Source organism: Acomys minous (assembly GCF_964271855.1).
Source record: "Acomys minous genome assembly, chromosome: 1".
NCBI classification, from domain to species: Eukaryota; Metazoa; Chordata; class Mammalia; order Rodentia; family Muridae; genus Acomys; species Acomys minous.
In genome coordinates this window covers 184,910,978-184,929,058 of record NC_140483.1, presented here as the reverse complement: position 1 = coordinate 184,929,058, position 18,081 = coordinate 184,910,978, and the positions used below count along the sequence as shown (strand labels likewise).

Genomic DNA, 18,081 nt, shown 5'->3' with positions numbered 1-18,081 from the left:
CTGAGAACAGAGGCCCAGACTATTGCCTCTTGTTTTTTTTAAAAAAGATAGATAACTGACATCTTTATTGAATTTTCAAATATCCCAAGCTATTTTAAAGGAGTTCTCTCTCACTTAAAAATAGACTCAAGCTTAGTAAGGACATGGGAGGACACCAGGCAAAGGAGCTACTTACTTATTAAAATGTACACATGAGATAATAATTCCAAATGGTGCCTTCTTACCTAAGTGAGATCTTGCTTTAGGCACAATCCCTGGCAAGGTCTTCTATTGTTATAATGTTAATTTGCTATTTGTAACCCAGTAGAGGAATTTATATAATAAAAACATAAAAGACCTCACCCGCCATAACTCACTCATAAGAACAGGTGGTATAAGGTATAGAAATTCTTCAGTCTTTCCAGTTAAATAATTTCAACTTTTGCATCACAGTACAGTTTCTGGCCTGCTATTTTCATTTATAAAGCTTTCCTCGTTTCTTGGTTCTGACGTGAAGTTCTGTAACTGTGGTGGAAGGGACTGTAAGACACTCATGAGCAAAGAGGGAGAAAAAGCCTGAGACACGAAACAGAGGATAGACCGCCTTCTTCATGGTTTAAATATCTCCTTCCCGTGGGTGCTTCACTTCTCCCCTGACATAAAAATATTTTCCCAGCTTCATTATATTGAGAATAAAAAGAGCCACACAAAGTGATTCAGTGGTGCCTTGTTATTAGGAATTATTTTTGTACCCTCCTAATTCTGGACTTTATTAGCAAGCACACCATCTCATGCAGTTCATCTGTTCATTCATAACTGGGGAGAAAATGGATAGGCATCTTCTTTCTTCACTAGGCAAACTCAAAATATTCCAAGCATAGTATTAGCACAACTGGGCTTCAGGCTAAGTTGTGTACTTCTAGACTAACTCTCTGTTACAACTAGCTCATAATTCTCTTCCCTGGTTGCAGTTCCTTCTACTATAAGATTCACTGAGTTGATAAGTATCATTGTCTTGCTGCATAACAAGTGGCCCCAATTTACTAGTTTTTAGCAATTATTCGTGAGCATACAGGATAAGTGATCTTATATGTGTGAGGGGTGAGCTGCTTAAATAAAGGTCTACTATAACCTCACCTGAAAAAATTGTATTAATTCCATGTTATCCACTTCCCCTTTGCAAACCAGTTCTCTAATGATACGGTAGTGATGATATTCCAAAGGGAGGACAGGAACACACAGGCCTGGTAAGTTCCAGGCTGCAAATGGCCACATCATGACTCCCACTGCATTCTGGTGACCTACTCAAGCCATAGGGACAGTCACAACTCAAAGGGAGAGAAACAATTACAGTCTTTGGAATAGCACCGAAGAACAAGTACACACAATATGGAACTCATGGAAGAGGGTGGTGAGATTTTTCTTGCTTTCAGCATCTCTTTCTGATAGAGGAGAATAAAATTTAATTTCCTAAGGATGTTCATACTGGTATGTCATAATGAAAACTAGCTAAATTGAGCATAATGTAGAAACCTAAAACATCACTAGGGTTAGCATTGTGCCAACAGCTGTCACTACTTTCTGCCTCACGCCTACCTTTGGCACGCAGCTAGGTTTTCCACCTGTGTGTTCTTGATATTCTATGGGCTGCTTCCCTGGATGAAGGGATTTCAGAGATCAGCTTCTTTTCTCTTGGCAAATATGAGTAGGAATCGGGTTATTACCTCTGTAATAGTAGGACAGATGGCACAATCCTTCTTGAGCCCTCAAATCCTGCCTGTTTATAGACAAAGGACTGACAGCTTTGTGCTAGTAAGTCTTTTGCTTTTGAATTCATCAAATTAATGACTTAGATGGGCAATGCTTGGGAAGAATTTTGACAGAAGCCTGGGTCATTTCTCTCCTTTTAGTACTGAGGCCAGACAACTGTATTCTGTGATGTGAGATGGCCCAAGCACAGTTATCCAGGCAGTGGGGGTGAGCTGTCTGCCACTCCAACACAACAACTGATAAAAATATATATATAAAGGAAAAAAGGTTTATTTTGACCCTTGATCTTGGACCTATTCTTTGATTTATACTAAGTTGAATATCCACTGTTTTCATCCTTTCAAAGTCATGTTTGTTCCTGCAGGCTAACTGTGACGATGTCCAGTCATAGAGACTATGCAGGAAACAAAGTGTTTGCATGTTTTTCAAGTATGAAGGACTTAGCCCTGTGAAAATGAGTGGGCTTGTCACTCACATGGTGCTCCCTGATGGAGCCTCTTCCTGAATTCCGGGTCCTGACTTTTTTTTTTTTTAATTTTTGCCCCAACAGAGGAATTTTTCTAGAAGAATCTTGAGAATTTACAACAGAGTTAACTTGGTTCTATTTTAGAAACTTACCAATCATACCCCTAACAGACATTCTTAATAGTATGAAGGTGAAAGGGGCAGAGATGAGTTAGACACGTCAGTGGGACACACAGGCACACACTACCACACTAGCGCCTTTATAACACATGCTTACTGAATAGTTTGGCCTGTGGCATTTGCTTCTCTCTTCACCAAGCTGTGAAAGGTAGAGGGAAAAATCATAAGCATGAATTGGCGATCCGTTTGGTATATGACTTAGTTTCCTGAGCAAAGCAAAGTAGCAAAAGTAACTTAGAGAGCTGAATAAGACAATAGCTGTTAGGGTGTTCAGCGGAATCCCCGTGACAACGCTGACACGCAAATCATCACACTCCCGGTTCTGTCTGGACTGTGCACTTATAAATCGCCTCTACTCTCTCCATGTTGCCTTTTTGCTGATTTTTATAGTGAGGGCACAGTACTTCAGTGGATGTTCTTCCTACTCTGGCTTTATTTTATTTTATTATTTCTTATATTATTATTGTTGTTACTACCACTACTACTTTTCAATACCTGTCTCTATTCTAATGAGAGAAAGAAAGAGAGGGTATAGATTTGGGTAGATGAGTGGGTGGGGAGGAGCTGGGAGGAGCTGAAAGAGGATAAATCATAATCAGGATATATGAAAAAAATCTATTTTCAGTTAACAAACATGGAAGTAAAAAGAAAAAGAGGAATAAAGGAAGGCATTAGCAACGCACATAAGAGTGAGGATGATGATGGTGACTATATAGTGCACTGCAGGGGACGGAGCAGCCGTAGCCTAGGCAGATGATTGAGTACCACCTAGCACCAGAGTTCCTATGTCGCCTCAAATAGTCAAAGAGCTCTGGAGGCCATCTGTTACTGAGATCACTCAAGGTGAAGGTGGACAGTGGGCCTAGGTAAAAGATGACTTGTGCCTTAGGAACCCTGCTCAGATACCTTCTCACATTTTCCTCCTTCCTTTTAAAGGTTGGAAAGCATATCATCTGCTGTCTCGCTGATGTTGGTTAAGTGAGTGTGGGAAGCACTCACGCTAACCGCAGCGGTCCAGTCAGCTCCTCTTCCTCTTGCCCCGTGCCCTCCCTGCTCTGCTGGCACTGCCTGGTCCCTGTCATTCTGGACTCTAGCCTTCTGTGTTCGAGGGAATCAAGGCAGATGCTGAATATTTTATTTTATTTTATTTTCATCTTACAGGGAAGCGAGCTTGTCTTGGAGAGCAACTGGCCAGATCTGAGCTGTTCATATTTACCACTTCTCTTATCCAAAAATTTACCTTCAAGCCCCCAGCCAATGAGAAGCTGAGCCTGGACTTCAGAATGTCTGTCACCATTTCCCCAGTCAAACACCGCATCTGTGCTATTCCTAGGCTATGATGTTGAGAAGGGGAAGCATGAAGAAAGGCCATCTGCTTGGAACACTCTGGTGCCTGCCCATCCTTGAGGGGATAGAATTAAGGTGACTGAGGAAATAGATATAATGAGACTAAAGCAATCGAATCAAGTTATGGGCTCATTAGTGGAGAGCCATTTATGAACTCAGTGACATAGCTATTCACCCAAGACCTATGAGAAAAAATGATTTCTCCAGTAAAGAAAATGTTTGCAAGGATCATGGTAAATGGTGGATTAAATGGATTAAATTGATAAGTAAATCATAAAAACTTTCATAAAAGCCATTCCTTTACTTTGCTGCCTACTTTTCTCCTTTCATTGGTGTGCATTTGCTTCTAGACTGTGGACATAGTTCAAAGTGCTACAGAGAGTAAGAATTGCAACTGTTCCAAGGGTGTGAGCAGGAAGGATGCCCGTAAAGGCTCATTGGCCAGTTCTGCAGGTGCCTTACCTTGCTCTGCCTCTGAGTGGCCCTTTTGAAAGTCAGGAGGGCAGGCTGACTCCTAACAGGCAGGCTAAGTAGTGTGATGCAAACAGTTTCTCTGATTCACATATAGAAGTTGGACCTTGACCTTGGACCCAGGACATGGTAAGGTGTAACCACAGGAAAGCAAATTCTGCAGCCAGGTCTGGAGAACAAATAGGAAAGATGTCCTGTTTCTATAGTAACCTTTTGCCTAGAGTCCTCCATTAGACATTTATCCAGAGGCATTTTTACATACGACTTAGCTATGTTGGGAGTGAATGTCACTTGCCAATGACCTTTAAGATTAAGTGGTTCCTGTTGCCAGGCTGAACTTGTTGGTCCCTGGCAAAACATTTTTCAGCAGACCATCATTAGTGCCAGAATCTTTTGTGGGTGTCATCAGTGAGGGCAGCTAATGGTGATAAAATAGGTCTAATAACACTGACAGAAAATGTTGACCTCCTTACTATTAAAATGACAAATAAAGTTGCCCAATAAACTAGACATCACCCCCAAATATTTTGGTCCTCAAGAAGCTAGGTCCCTGGGACTTCAATAACTCAGAGACAAACAGGCCAAAGATTGGTGATTTTGTGCTGCTGTGAAAAACCAATTCATCCAACACCTTGAGAAACAGCAGCACAAACCATGATAGCAAGGAAGCAGGACATGCCGGGGATGGGATGGCCTGAGATTGCCAAGGACAGTGTTTATAGGGAATGGCTAATGCTAATTGTGAGATCACACTTTCGAATCACACAGAAATGTATCTGTATATGTGTCTCTGTTAGAGTGATAGTAAGGGCTAAGAGGCCAGGATGTCCAGGGACTTTCAAAAAGGATGAGGAAGTCAAAGCTTGGGATCTGCTAGGCATGAAGGATCCCTCTATTGATACGACAACAAATCAAACAGGGCTGGGAGAGCCGAAGAAGCAATGGCTGCCATGAGTGGGGACACTGTGAATCAAGGCCTCTGAGAGATGCTTCACAGTGGCTTCCAGCTGCAAAAAAAGAAAGGGTAAGACCACACTGAGGCAAAGCACTGGGTCCCAAGCAGTTAGAGCTGTACTTGCTTCTCCTGCCTGACTAGGTGACCTAAAGAGCCTGTGTGCTCTAGCAGACACAGCAGGGGCATCTGGGCTCTCCTGCTAATAGAGGGAAAGACTCAGTTTGCAGGGAGCAAGGGATTTCCTTAGTCTAGTGGCTACTCTTGCGTCAAGATCTAAACCTCAGATCCTGTCTGTTTATGCACAGTGTTGTTAAAATAGCCTTACCTGAAACTTCTCTTTGGGCTTTTCTATGGAACACTCACCAAGAAAAAGAATCTCCAAGTTTTATCTAGGATTGCCGGGTCCTCTGGGTATGAGTTTAATACACCCATGTGCTTCTTCAGGCCAAATTCACCACAATAAATATATAGGGCGCCACACTTTCTACTCTTGGGGATAAGTCATCACTTTGCACTGCATGAGTGGTGTACTGCTGCTGTCTTTGCTCATGTCCATCCAGTGCACTGTCGTCTTCCATACTCAATGTGGAGTCAACTCTGCTTGTCTCAAAGCAAGGCACAGCCTGGTAAACCATTGTTTATATGGTATGGAGTCATTTAGAGCATGGCCCAATTTACAGATTCACTTTTATAGCCTGATCTTGACACAATAAATATAATAAAGGTAATACTCAGGCCTTACCTCCCTCTATGGGTGCAGTGCACATCACAAAATAATTCACTGTGACTCTTAATGAAAACTTTCACCCATGAGCCTGGTCTCTTGTTTTTCTCACTTCCCTGGAAGTGATGTAAAGTGTCAGTCTTCTTCCAATCCAAGAACTGTGTGAGAGAAATGGTGAATGAAATCTCCAACAACCATTCTTCCTTTGTTTTGGAAGCCCCAAACCCTGCCCTCTTCATTTCTGCCCGACACCTCGTATACAGGACATATACAGGAGAAGTGAGGGTGCTTAACTGTAAGGATTGTGTTTTAGATGTGCCTTCTGAGAGTGAGCGCCCCACAGAGTCTGCATTGCGATCAGCTATGGATTTCTGTAATGGTATATATGAGATGCCAAAGAAGTTTCCTTGATGACGGGTGAGTGCTACACTTATCTCTGAGCCTAAGGGTAACCATGAACAATGTAGTTTGAAAACCTATTGGTTTAGGAAAGTTGAAGCAGTAGGTTTTCCTCTAGAATCCATTCCTTTACCAGCCACGGATGGCTAGTAAACTGTAAACTAGGTTCACAGTGCCACTGAATGTGCCAGTTTGGGGGTCGCAGGTTAAACCTGTTTCTGGATATTGGGAGCTGACACTAAGGACTGGGGAAGGTGTGAGGGGGTCCACAGAAGGGAAGAAAGAATGGCGTCCCACTGTGTTCTGCTTAGTCTCCTGGGAATGGGGGCAGAGAATGAGGAGAAGCCAGGGCAGAAGGTCTGCTGTGGAACTGGAGATGAGACTCCAGGGGTCGAATTTGAAGGAGCAGCGGGAGACATGAAGATCTGCAAGTGTTCTGCCTCGCTGGGTGGAGTGGCTTGTGGGTTCCCTTGGGACGCCTGCTGAAGTTGGAGGGAGTCTCGGACAGAGCAAGGAGTGGAGGGAGGAAAGTGAGGAGAGGGAGAGCTGAGTGCAGGGCAGGGGAAAAAAAAAAGGTGGCCACAGCAGGTGGTCTGCTGCAGAGCTGGGGATGAGACTGGAGGATTCGATTTGGAGGAGCCAAGGGAGAAGTGATCTGCAGTTAGCGTACCTGTTTCCCTAGTCAGAGCAGCCTTGACATTCCGTACCTAAAAACAGATAAAGGAGAAATTATTTCCAATAGAGGCTACTATTATTTATCTCGTAGTATAAAGGCATCTAATAAATCCAGCTAACAAGTTTCTCCTTCATGGAAAGGATAGAAAGAACCTTCTGTCTAAAATATCTCAGTAATAATTGTAAGATAGTTTCAATAGACTCCCTCAGTTAAATTCTCTCAGATGAGGCAAACATGAGTTTAATAATGATTTTGGTAAATAAAAACAGTACATACTACATAATTCATACAAGCTGTCGTGTTTTCTATAGGATTTACCTGAAAACTTACAAGGCCTGATACAGTAACAATATGTGCTCATACAATATATATTCATTGCATCGCTCTATGTCATTTGGATCTGGCCTTCTTTTATTTATTATAGTGATATGGTGCAATGTCTTTAAGCTGAACATTAGCCATCTTCAGCACTCCCACTGTGCCTGCTTAAAACAATTATAGCTAAACGTGTTTAGTATTAATACTCCTTCAAATAAGGAGGAAATAGACAAGGCCATTGGTGCACTTTCACAAGAGCATCTGTTTACTCCTCCCAGCTGGTTGTATGTGGTTACACCCCTAGTTATATGAAACCTCAAGTTTTTCTGGGTATATGGGCTAAAATGGAAAGATGATCCATACACGCAGCAATAAAAATAAAAAACAGTTATATATACTGAGTAAAGGCCTTATGTTGCATAACACCCTCTTTAGAAAACTTTCGTACAAGCAATGAGTTTATTTGTTACTTTTATATTCCATAGTCTTTAATTTTTTTATAAAGGGAAATGTGAGTATAAAAGTTAAAATTACCAATAAATGTCATTGTGGGTGTTTAGCTCTCTGAAAACTGCCCTCACTGTCTTGGTTCTTGTTAGCTTAATACCAAAAACAACAACAAATGTTAGTTACAAATCCATGTAGAAGTAATGTTTGTTTACTGCAGCATGCCATGTATAAATTCCTAAGGTTATAATGATCTATTCATGTTGACAAAAATCTGACTTAAAGATGAATGTTTAATTATGTATGTCTTTGTCAACTTTGTTAACATTTAACTATTTGGAGAAAGTAAATCATATAAAGAAACTGTGATATTTTGTAAAAATCACATGATAAAAGAATTTTAAAGTGGACTGTATCTATGGCTTACAGTTTATTTTCATACTAAAAAGAGCTTCAATTAAAAATTGTAATTTTTAAGACTCAAACTTAACAGAAATATAATTACAAAACTCTATTCTTATAAAAGTTACTATGAACTGTTAATCAATGATAACCAAGATGTACAAGTTAATGATAAGTCACATTGTCCATGATCAAGGTCTTTAATGTACTCAGAACTATGTTTATAGCCATGCTAACTATAAATATAATTATTTACAGGGACAAGCTCAGAGACAGAGAGCAATTTATAAATCCTATTATATGTTGTCAAAGTTAACCTGAAGCAAGTAACTCAAAACAAGTTTAAAGTAAACTTAAAGTTTGCTTAATATAAAACAATATTCAAAATCAGCTATACTAAAAAGAACTGGCTATTAAAAACTAAATGTAAAATTGGCAATATTTACAATATAATTGATGGCAAGAGATTCCCTAGGCTCAAGTCATTCTTTTGGATGGAGCATAATCCTACCAGAGTAAGTTGGATGTTACCCTCATTATAAAATAAAGATACATGGAGAAGTAAGGCCCCATCCTCCCTCCCCCTCCCCCTCCCACCCTCCCACCTCCTCCCTCCCTCACCCTCCCACCCTCCTACCAACCCTCCCACCTACCCCCTTCTACCTGCCCAGAAGTCTTCTGCTCCTGTCTCTGGCTGTGTAGGTGTCACCAACTCTGGCTATATAGGCCAATCTAGAAAACAAAAACTTCTTATCTATAGTAAAGATGAATCACTCCTCATGTCTCACATGATGAGAGATGCATTCTCTTTTCTTCACTTTAGTGTCTACACCCACATCCTAAACATCTCAGGCAAATAGTCATTCTGCCTTCATGTCGCCCAAACTGACAAGATAAGCACAATGTGAGCAGAGGGACATGTACCTAAGCCTGCCACCCAACTGACGTCGAACCTGCAGGCCCTTTACCCTGCCTTTCAGTTCATTCTCTTAATAAAAATTAATACCATTGTCCATACCCTGACCACCCATGTTCAATGATTAAAGGAAACATCCAGACATGGTGTCATCAAATTCACACTTTTTCATATTTATTCAGACTGTCCAAATGATTTCTTTAAAAATTTTGCTAGTCAATTCTATAAAATGACTCAATAAGATTCTATTTCTCTTTTAAATTGCCAATTAGATTCTGGATTTAACTGACTTCTTTTACAAAGCTCCAAGGCACTTGTTCCTTATGCTGGTGTCTGATATAACAAACTGCTAATTACAGTTGCTGTATCCTTCTACACAACTCTGTTATGTGGTCTAGTCAATCGTACAATAGTTATTAACCTTACTACACAGAACTAATGTTGTTAACTTTTTCTCTTAATGTTTCCGACAAGGTTGAACCTCCGACAGGTTACCCCTCCTGGCTGTTGTTCTTGACCTTTCCCTTCTGTGACTTCTGTTGTGGCCCGTGGGACGGACTCTCCATTGAGGCACTGTAACTGCTGCCACTTCTACATAATCTGTACCTTAACCATCTAAAAGGAGTTTGCATGACTCTTGAAAAAAAAGAATTGTTTTAGGTAGAGGCCGGCAGATTGTTATGAGTTCAGGGCCAGGATGGTCTACAAAGAGAGTCCCAGGACAGCCAGGGCTATTACACAGAGAAACTTTGTCTTGAAAAAACCAAAACCAACCAAAAATAAATAAATAAATAAAGCAACTCAACTGAGACCTTCTCTACACAATTGGCCTCTCTATTTTACCAGCTCTCCAAAAACTTTAGAGAAACTACAGGTCAGTTTACAATCCTTTAGGACCAACTCGATTCTTTGGCTGCCTAAGTACTCCACGACTAGATCTTATGGATGGAATTTTTGCTCCCCTTCTTGAGCGAAGCTGTTCCACACCAACTAATCCTAATTGTACCTCGTTTTAAGATGGTGCCCAAAGACATGGGGACTAGATAGAAAATCAAGCATAAGTCTGGTATAGATGGACTTTTTCTTTTCTCCCACTCTGGCCCCTCCCCTGAATGCTTCTTTCCTCCTTATTATTCATATACATTTTTATCCTGTCATTCCCCTCAGAACTTTCCCCTATTCTCAAACAAAGACTATATAAGTCATCCCAATGACTCTCAGCCTGCTATAGCCACCAGCACAACAGTTATAGGGGCCCAACAGGTACAATACAACCAACCAAGCAATCATTCCAAGAAATACCTGACCTTGGTACAACAAGCATAATCTCTGTACAAAATCAAGCAGATTTTCTAGATGCAGTGGTGTCATTCTCTCTCTCTCTCTCTCTCTCTCTCTCTCTCTCTCTCTCTCTCTCTCTCTCTCTCTCTCTCTCTCACACACACACACACACACACACACACACACCACAGAAAGGTTGAGGCCCCTTGGTCTTCCAATAAAACACTTTCAGCCTGTTGAAATCAAGTCTGTCTGCGTCTATGTTTCATTTTTATAACATGCAGTGCCCTCAGAGGGTAGAAGAGGGTATCTGATCCCTTGAGGATTGTAGTTATAGGCACTTGTGAGATGCCACATGAGTTTTAGAACTGAACCTGGTCCTCTGCAAGAGTAGCCAGTGTTCTTAATTGATGAACCTCTCTAGCTCCAGGGTCCTAGGTCTTAACTGGACCTTTTGTGTTAGAGGGGGCAGAGGAGAGAGATGGGTACAGGGAAAGAAAGGGAGGAAGAGATAGAGGGAAAGAAGCAGACAAAGGAAAGGGACAGATGGAGGAACAGAGGGAGAGAGAGGCAGAGGGAGGGAAGAAGGGAGGGAGGGAGGGGGGAGGGATCTATGAGCCAGGCACGGGGCCCTGAGATACCGATGGGGAAGGCTTCAGGGTAAAAGTGGGTTTACAATCTAGTTTCTCTTGCTCAGTCCACACGGACAGGCAGCTGTCACCACTCGTGGCAGCTGGACCTTTGCATCCGTGCTGCTGTTTTGGTGTCACTCATACTCTTGCAGGTATCCCTGCATCTGTGCTCTGTTAAAACCGGAAAAATCTTATGGCCAAGTTGGACTTTGGTGGGATCAAATATGCTCACAAAATGTACTTTGGTCTATTGTTGATTTCCTATCTAGGCTGTCCATTTCCTGCAAGAAAAAATTAACATAGAAAATATGATAAATGGTGATGCAATAAGCATGCAACTGCAGGCATTTCAATTGCTTTTTTAGTTTGGTTCCTTTAAGAGAACACTTAGGAATGGTATAACTACGTTGCATAAAAGCTCTATTATTCATTTTCTGAGTATCTTCTGTACTAATATCCATAGATGATGGATTAATTTACATTCTCTCCAAAAGTGCCAAAACATTGTATAAAGATGTTGGCAGGAATTAAAATATAGTAAAGAGGAGCATGCAGCCCTCCCCATTATCACTTTCCTCCCCTTGGCTGCAAAAGTCTCCAAACAGTGGCCCATAAAAGAATTGGAGTCTCTCCTGGAATGTCATTCTGAGAAAAGAAGTCTGAATCAAGAGGAACTTGTCATCCTGAAAGATATTTCACAGTTCTGGCAACTTGTCACCACACTTTATTGAAAAGACTCTAGCTCGGACAATGATGGTGTGATGACAGGTGTGACAGGTGTGACAGGTGTGACAGGTGTGAGAGGTGTGGCTATACCTTGGCCAGACCTACTTAGTTATGCATGTCTTAGCTTCTGCATGAAACTAAACCTCAAGATAGGGCCCCAAGAGTGGACATGGCTGGGTCATTGGATTTCATTCTTCCTTTTCCAAATGCAGTCACATTAAATAAATATCATTTTTCTGTTTTTCATTATTACTTGTCTGTTTACTTGGCCTCTTGAAAAGACTTAGCCAATTTGGCTTGTTAGGGCTGCCAAGAGCCCAATTTATGACCCCAGAAATTCACTAACCATTTCTTGTCAGCATAGGCTGCTATTGTTGTTTGTTTGTTTTATAGGTTGTTGTTGTTTGTCTGTTTGTTTTAGAGATGATAGACAGCCTAACTAGATAAAATGAGACCTCAATGTGGCTTTGATTTGCATTTCCCTAGTGCTTAAATACTTTGGACTTTTTCATAGTAACAATTTGTACTTCTTTTAAGGCATAACTTTTCAGTTCATTTGCCCATTTATTAGTTGGATTGCACATTTGTTTGAGTCTTGCTTGTTTAGCTGGTCATTTATTTGTTTTCTTTTGGATGAATAACTTACAAAGATTTTCTCCTTTTCTACAGGCAGTCTTCTCTCTGTGATCCTTTTGCTGTACAGAGTCTTTTTAGTTCCATGAAGCCTCATTTGTCAATTTTGTAATTAGATCCTGTAAGAGCTCAGGAGGTCATTGCTTTTTCCCATATCTTCAAGTGTTTCACTGTTGCTTTCCTGTAAAGTCTTACATTAAAATCTTTTATGTATCCAGTTCTGCTTTTGGCACAGACTGAAAGCTATGTACCTAGTTTCAGTCTTTTGCATAAAGATATGCTAGTTTCCCCAGAACCACTGAAAAAAATATGCTATCATTTCCCAGCATATGTTTTGGGGGTCTTAGTTGAGACTGAGACACATGAAGCTACTCGGGTTTGCGTCTGGGTCCTCTATTCAATTCCATCATTCTGTACCTATGCTCTGTGTCGGTATCATAGTGATTTCACCACTAGGGTTCTATAGTATAATTTGAAAGAGTGTCTTCCTATTATTTAATGCCTCATGAGTATCATTGATATTTTTAGGGTTGATTGCATTGAATCTGTAAATTAATTTGGAAATACGGCAATTTTCCACAATATTAATCGACCAAACCATTTTTTTGGAATTTTCTTTAATTTCTTTGCAATGTTCATGCTGTATGTCTATTACTATCTTGATTAAGCTTTTTCCTAAGAATTTCATTGTTTTAGTGGTTATCTTGATGACAGTTGTTTTTCTGATTTCTTTCTAGGTTGGTCCATAATTGATGTATCAAAAAGTTGGTGGTTACTGAGAGCTAACCTGGTATAGGCTGTTTTTCTGATTTGTCTTTAGGCAATAAATTTTTGATATATTTTGTAGTGTCTTCAAGTATAGGATCATACACATTATACATATATGTAGTCTATTTCCTTAATTTATTTTCCTTTTTTTTTTTGTTTATCTTGTTATAGTGCTTTGGATAAATGTTCAAGCACAGCATAGAATATGTGTGGTGAAAGTGGAAATCTTTGCTTTGTTATTGATTTTAGAGAAAATGTTTTCTATTTTCCACCATTTGCTATGATATTGGCTCTGGGTTTGCTGCACACAGCTTTTTTTTTCCCTTTGTTACAGAAGAATTTTAATGTGTTTAAGAATCCACAGGGTAAAGGTGACAAAAGTAGGCTATTTACAACACCCATCTCCTGCATGCACCTAGCAGTGGGTGTGGTGGTGCACTCCTCTAGTCCCCAGATCTGGGAAGCTGAGGCACGATGATGCACATCTCTCTGGTACCTCAGAGGTCTGACTCAAGAATAAATATAGATGTGCTCGCTCACATTAGACCCATCCTCATACACACCGGCTCTGCTTAAATATTCTGCAATCAAGACACCATGACTAAAACCCAGAAGACATGTCCACATGGCAAAATTATGCCATGACCCCTCTCACGAGTGACACTTTGTTCCAGAGGCAGCTTGACTTAATTATGGAATAAAATCCCTTCTGAACGTAGAAATCTGTGACCATTCTCTTCCTTCCTTGTGTTTTCAGAGCTGGGCTCAGCTTCCTGAAGTTAAGTGAAGGGCTATAAACACAACTCCACACTCCAGGGCAGCCTGCTCTCCACAAGCAGTCACTCCCTCGCTTTCATCCTCCAAATGTGAGCTTCAGAAAACTGGAAACACTTAGTTTGACCCAAAAACAGCCAACAGAAGACAAGTATTGATTTTTATTATGAGAGTCAGAACTCTTGCAGATTGTACAGGTTTCCCCAGAACACTGCTGTGTGTTGACTCTGTTGAAATGCTGACCTATGCTAAGCAGTGTCTTGATTACAGACATTTACAGTAAAATGACAAAAACAGCAGCCACGTAATTTAATACAACACTTCGGTTGCAAAGTGAGATAAAGACAAATCCTCCTTTGGACCTGTTCTATAGTAAGCACACAGTACTGTGGGTGGCTCCTCTGCCCTGTGAGAGAGAGCAAACTCCACTCAGGGGCTGACTCACCAGTTGTCCATCCTGCTCCAACACAGGGCAGGTGAGGCAGATGCAAGTGTGCGCATGGGTAGTAGCAGGGCTCAGTTTATGGAAAGATGGAGAGAAACAGATCCTTCTCAAAAGAAAACCCATCACGTGAGGACCTAGGTCCCTCACAAACTTTGTAACCTGAGCCAAGTTTCATAGAAATCATGGATGGATACTAGACTGCTTTATTAGTGTTTCTAAAATTCAAATAAAAAAGATTACAACTTGAAATGTTACTATATAGGTTTTTCTTAAAGACTTATCAACACAAACAAATGACACCAACTATCCCTCCCTCCCCACCACAGATCTCTGGATCTGAATGGGAAAGCAGACAACTCTTAACTGAACCAAATTCAGTTCATTCTAACTGGGACTGCACCTTAGAAACAGTGGTGTGTGATCAGTATGTATCTGAATGAAAGAGAAATGCACATCTTACTGCTCAAGATCACATATTTCTTTGTACAAATATCTTAGGGAAAAGGCTTACAGTTATATAAGGGTTAAAAATACAACTTAGCTACAATCTGCACATACAGAGGAGCACTGCAGCCCATGTCCTCAGGAAGTCATGGCATTTAGCAGATGGCCTCAGTGATGCTGGAGGAGAGCTGGCTGCTCAGTCACTGGCTGACCCCGGCCTGCAGCCAACGGGCTCATCGCTGTCCTTGTCCCAGGCCTTCATCCTGGGCCCCCATGGTGAAATCATCTCGCAGGGTCTTCCACCCTGGGCCCTCTTCTGACTTCACTTCAGTCTGTCTGACTTTGGGGTTCTTCTCAGCAGGACTGTCCTCATTAGTACCATGAAGAACACTGATGAAATCCTCACTGGAAATGGTTGATGTCAGCTTGCCTAGCTTCCTGATGGAGCCTCCTGCCTCTTCAGCCTTTTCACCAAAGTTCCTTTGGAGTTTCTGAACAGCATTGAATAGCTGCACCTCACCCCTCGCCTCAGTCCTCCGAAGGTTCCTCTCTGCCTCTGTGTCTTTGACAACATCTGGCTCACTCTGCAAGTGGTCTCGATCTCCTGCTTCTTATCAGCTTCTTCCTCTTCTCTGCCCTCTCCTGCTTCTCCTTCTCCTCTTCCTTCTCCAGCTCTTTGCTTTTGGTAAGTTTGGAGAGTTTATTTTAGGCATCTTTTTGTTAAGGATTTTGGCCATGGCATCTGCCCAGCCTGAATTAGTGCCAGCACTGGGTTCTGCAGCATCTTCATTTCCTTCCTCAGAGGATTCAACATTGTCCTCACTGTTGGCTTTACAGCTCCATCATCTGACTGGTCCATCTCTGAATCACAGTTTCCTACTGACCCTTGTCAGTCTGAAGGGTCTTTGAGCTCCTCTTCCAGCTTTGACACTGCGGCCTTGGTGACCATTTTAATCCTTTTCTTCTTCAGGGAATGCTTCAGCTTTTTCCCAAGGCTCACATGTGAGCGGTGGATGGCCAAGGCCATTTGGACTCCACAGAAGTCACCTTTTTTTTAAATTGAGGTGTGACCCTTGATCCTGTTTGCATATTAAACTTACTTCTCTGCAAATGTTGAGTCATCATTGTATTCCTGGAATGAAACCAAGTTAAGGTGCATGATTTTTCTAATGTGCTGTTGAATTTATTCGTAAGCACTGTGTTGTTTATATGTCTATATTCATCAAGAATATTGTCATATTTCTCTAGATATTTCTTTTTGTTGTTGTATCCCCAAAACATTGACTTTGAAAAGCTTCATCTCTCTTTTCATCTTGTGGGATGTTGGACATCAGGAATTCCATCCAGTTGTGATCTTTCCTTCGCTGGTAAATGTTTTATTATTTTAAAGCTGTTCATACTTTATATACTTTTATTCAATTGTAAGTAAAGTTTTAGAAATTTATTCATTCTCGATTTCTGGTTTATTGAAGCTTAAATTTTAAAAATAAATCCTAACAATTCTCTTAAAGTTCTCTGTTTGAAAACATCATTTTTCCTGACTAATTTTAAAGTCGGGTCTTAGATTTATTTTTCCTTTTAAAGATGTCTCAGTCTCTTTAATCTTTTTAAAGAACTCAGCTTTTGTTTCACTCATACTCTGTGTTTTTCAGCGCTCATCTTTATTATTTATTTTTGGCTTTAGCTGGTGCTTGGTTTCCAAAAACATTGAGTTTTATCATTGGCTTATGTATCTGATGTCTGATTTTTTTTTTAATGTACTCACTTAAGGAAATATAAGCTTGTCTTAGCTAAAGCTTACTTCTTTAGCAATGGACCGCTTTCATTTTGCCTTAGTTCCTGAAGAAAAAAAATGCATTAGTAGATTTCACTGGCTGTATGCTGCATTTAACACACTATTCATTTGTTTTCTGGTTTCATGTTCATTGGCCTGTTGATGGGCATGGTTGATGGGCATTCTTCTTATTTCTAGAGACATCAACAGTCTTCTGCCCTGTCTTTCTAAGATTTTTTTTCATTACTATTAACAATTTGGGATAATGTGTGAGTATAGTTTTCTTGGTATATATTTTGACTGAGTTATGTTGAGCTTTTGGATCTGTGAACTTACCACTTTAAGAAAAATTTGCAGGTAGTAAAGTGGCTTAACTAGTTAAGGCACTTTCTGCCTAGCCTGATGTTTGGTCCCTGGGCCCTGCATGGTGGACAGAGAAAAAGAACCCCACATATATACCATTGGTCTTCAGAGGCATTCCATGTCTTAAGCCCAAGTAGATAGATAGATAGATAGATAGATAGATAGATAGATAGATGTCTTGCTTGGTCTCTGATGGAGAAAAAGAACCCTACAAATAGACCACTGGCCTCCAGAGGCACTCCATGTCTTAAGCCCAAGCAAATAAATAAATAATTAACCTTGCTGAGTTCAGTCCTCAGCACAGTGATTTATTGCAAAGAGGTGAGTGTGCTGCCTGTCAGAGCCCAGCTGTGTCAGGTGTCACCTTGATTAGCTATGTTTCCCAAGCAGGTTACAAGTCACTAAGAAAGTTTGCCTACAGAACAAACTTTCAGATGACCATGATGTTCTTTGGAGCTCATGCAAATCACAAACCCTAGAACCACAATTGTGTTTCCAGGGGGAAAGACTTTCCCACTGAAAGATCTAATTTAGGTTGCCTTCTATTGTTATTATTGTTATTGTTATTAATTGTTTTTTAGTAAGGGTTTAACTATGCAGTCTAAGCTTCCCTGAAACTCATTATGTAAACCAAGCTGCCCCTGAACTAACAAAGATCTGCTTACCTCTGCTTCCTGAGTACTGAGATTAAAGGGGTGCACCACCACTCCCTGCCTAATTACTATTTTAAATTTTGATTAAAATATAATTGCCTCATTTCTCCCCGTTTCCTTTCCTCCCTCCAATCCTGCGCACATCTCTGCACTTAACCCCTCTCAAATTGATGGCCTCTTTTACTATACATGTACGTATTTATAATCATATATAGATAGATATTAAACACATGAATATATAAATGCAACCTGCTGAGTCCGTTTTGTTCCTTCTATGTACATGGTGTCAGAGCTGATGGCTTAGAGTCGAAAACCAGCTATCTGATTCCTCTCAGCAGAAAACTAAGTCTCCTCAGAAGCGCTCAGTTGCCTGTAGTTATTTTTCTAGGAGTGGGGCCCTTGAGATTTCCTGGTTCCACCTTGGCAAATCTACTGGTGCCTTTTATAAAACCATGTTTCCTACATATTCTCCTGGGGACACAGTGCCTGGGACCTTGCTGGGCACAAAACAGCCACTACAGAAGCACTCCTAGGGCACC

At 40.8% G+C, this 18,081-nt stretch overlaps 1 protein-coding gene and 1 pseudogene across 2 annotated transcripts in view; one reads left to right on the top strand and one right to left on the bottom strand.

The window, feature by feature from the left end:
- LOC311601004 (cytochrome P450 2J3) overlaps window positions 1–8,141 on the top strand; it is a 29,811-nt gene extending 21,670 nt beyond the window's left edge. The window contains exon 9 of the mRNA XM_084788305.1: window positions 3,556–8,141. Within this exon, the coding sequence (XP_084644431.1) occupies window positions 3,556–3,734 (179 nt within the window). The 3' untranslated portion in view covers window positions 3,735–8,141. The remainder of the gene's footprint in view (window positions 1–3,555) is intronic.
- Window positions 8,142–14,230: 6,089 nt separating this feature from the next.
- Window positions 14,231–15,779, bottom strand: LOC311601009 (RRP15-like protein; annotated as a pseudogene). Its single transcript has one exon. The product of its transcript is annotated as an RRP15-like protein (transcript).
- Window positions 15,780–18,081: the final 2,302 nt, after the last annotated feature.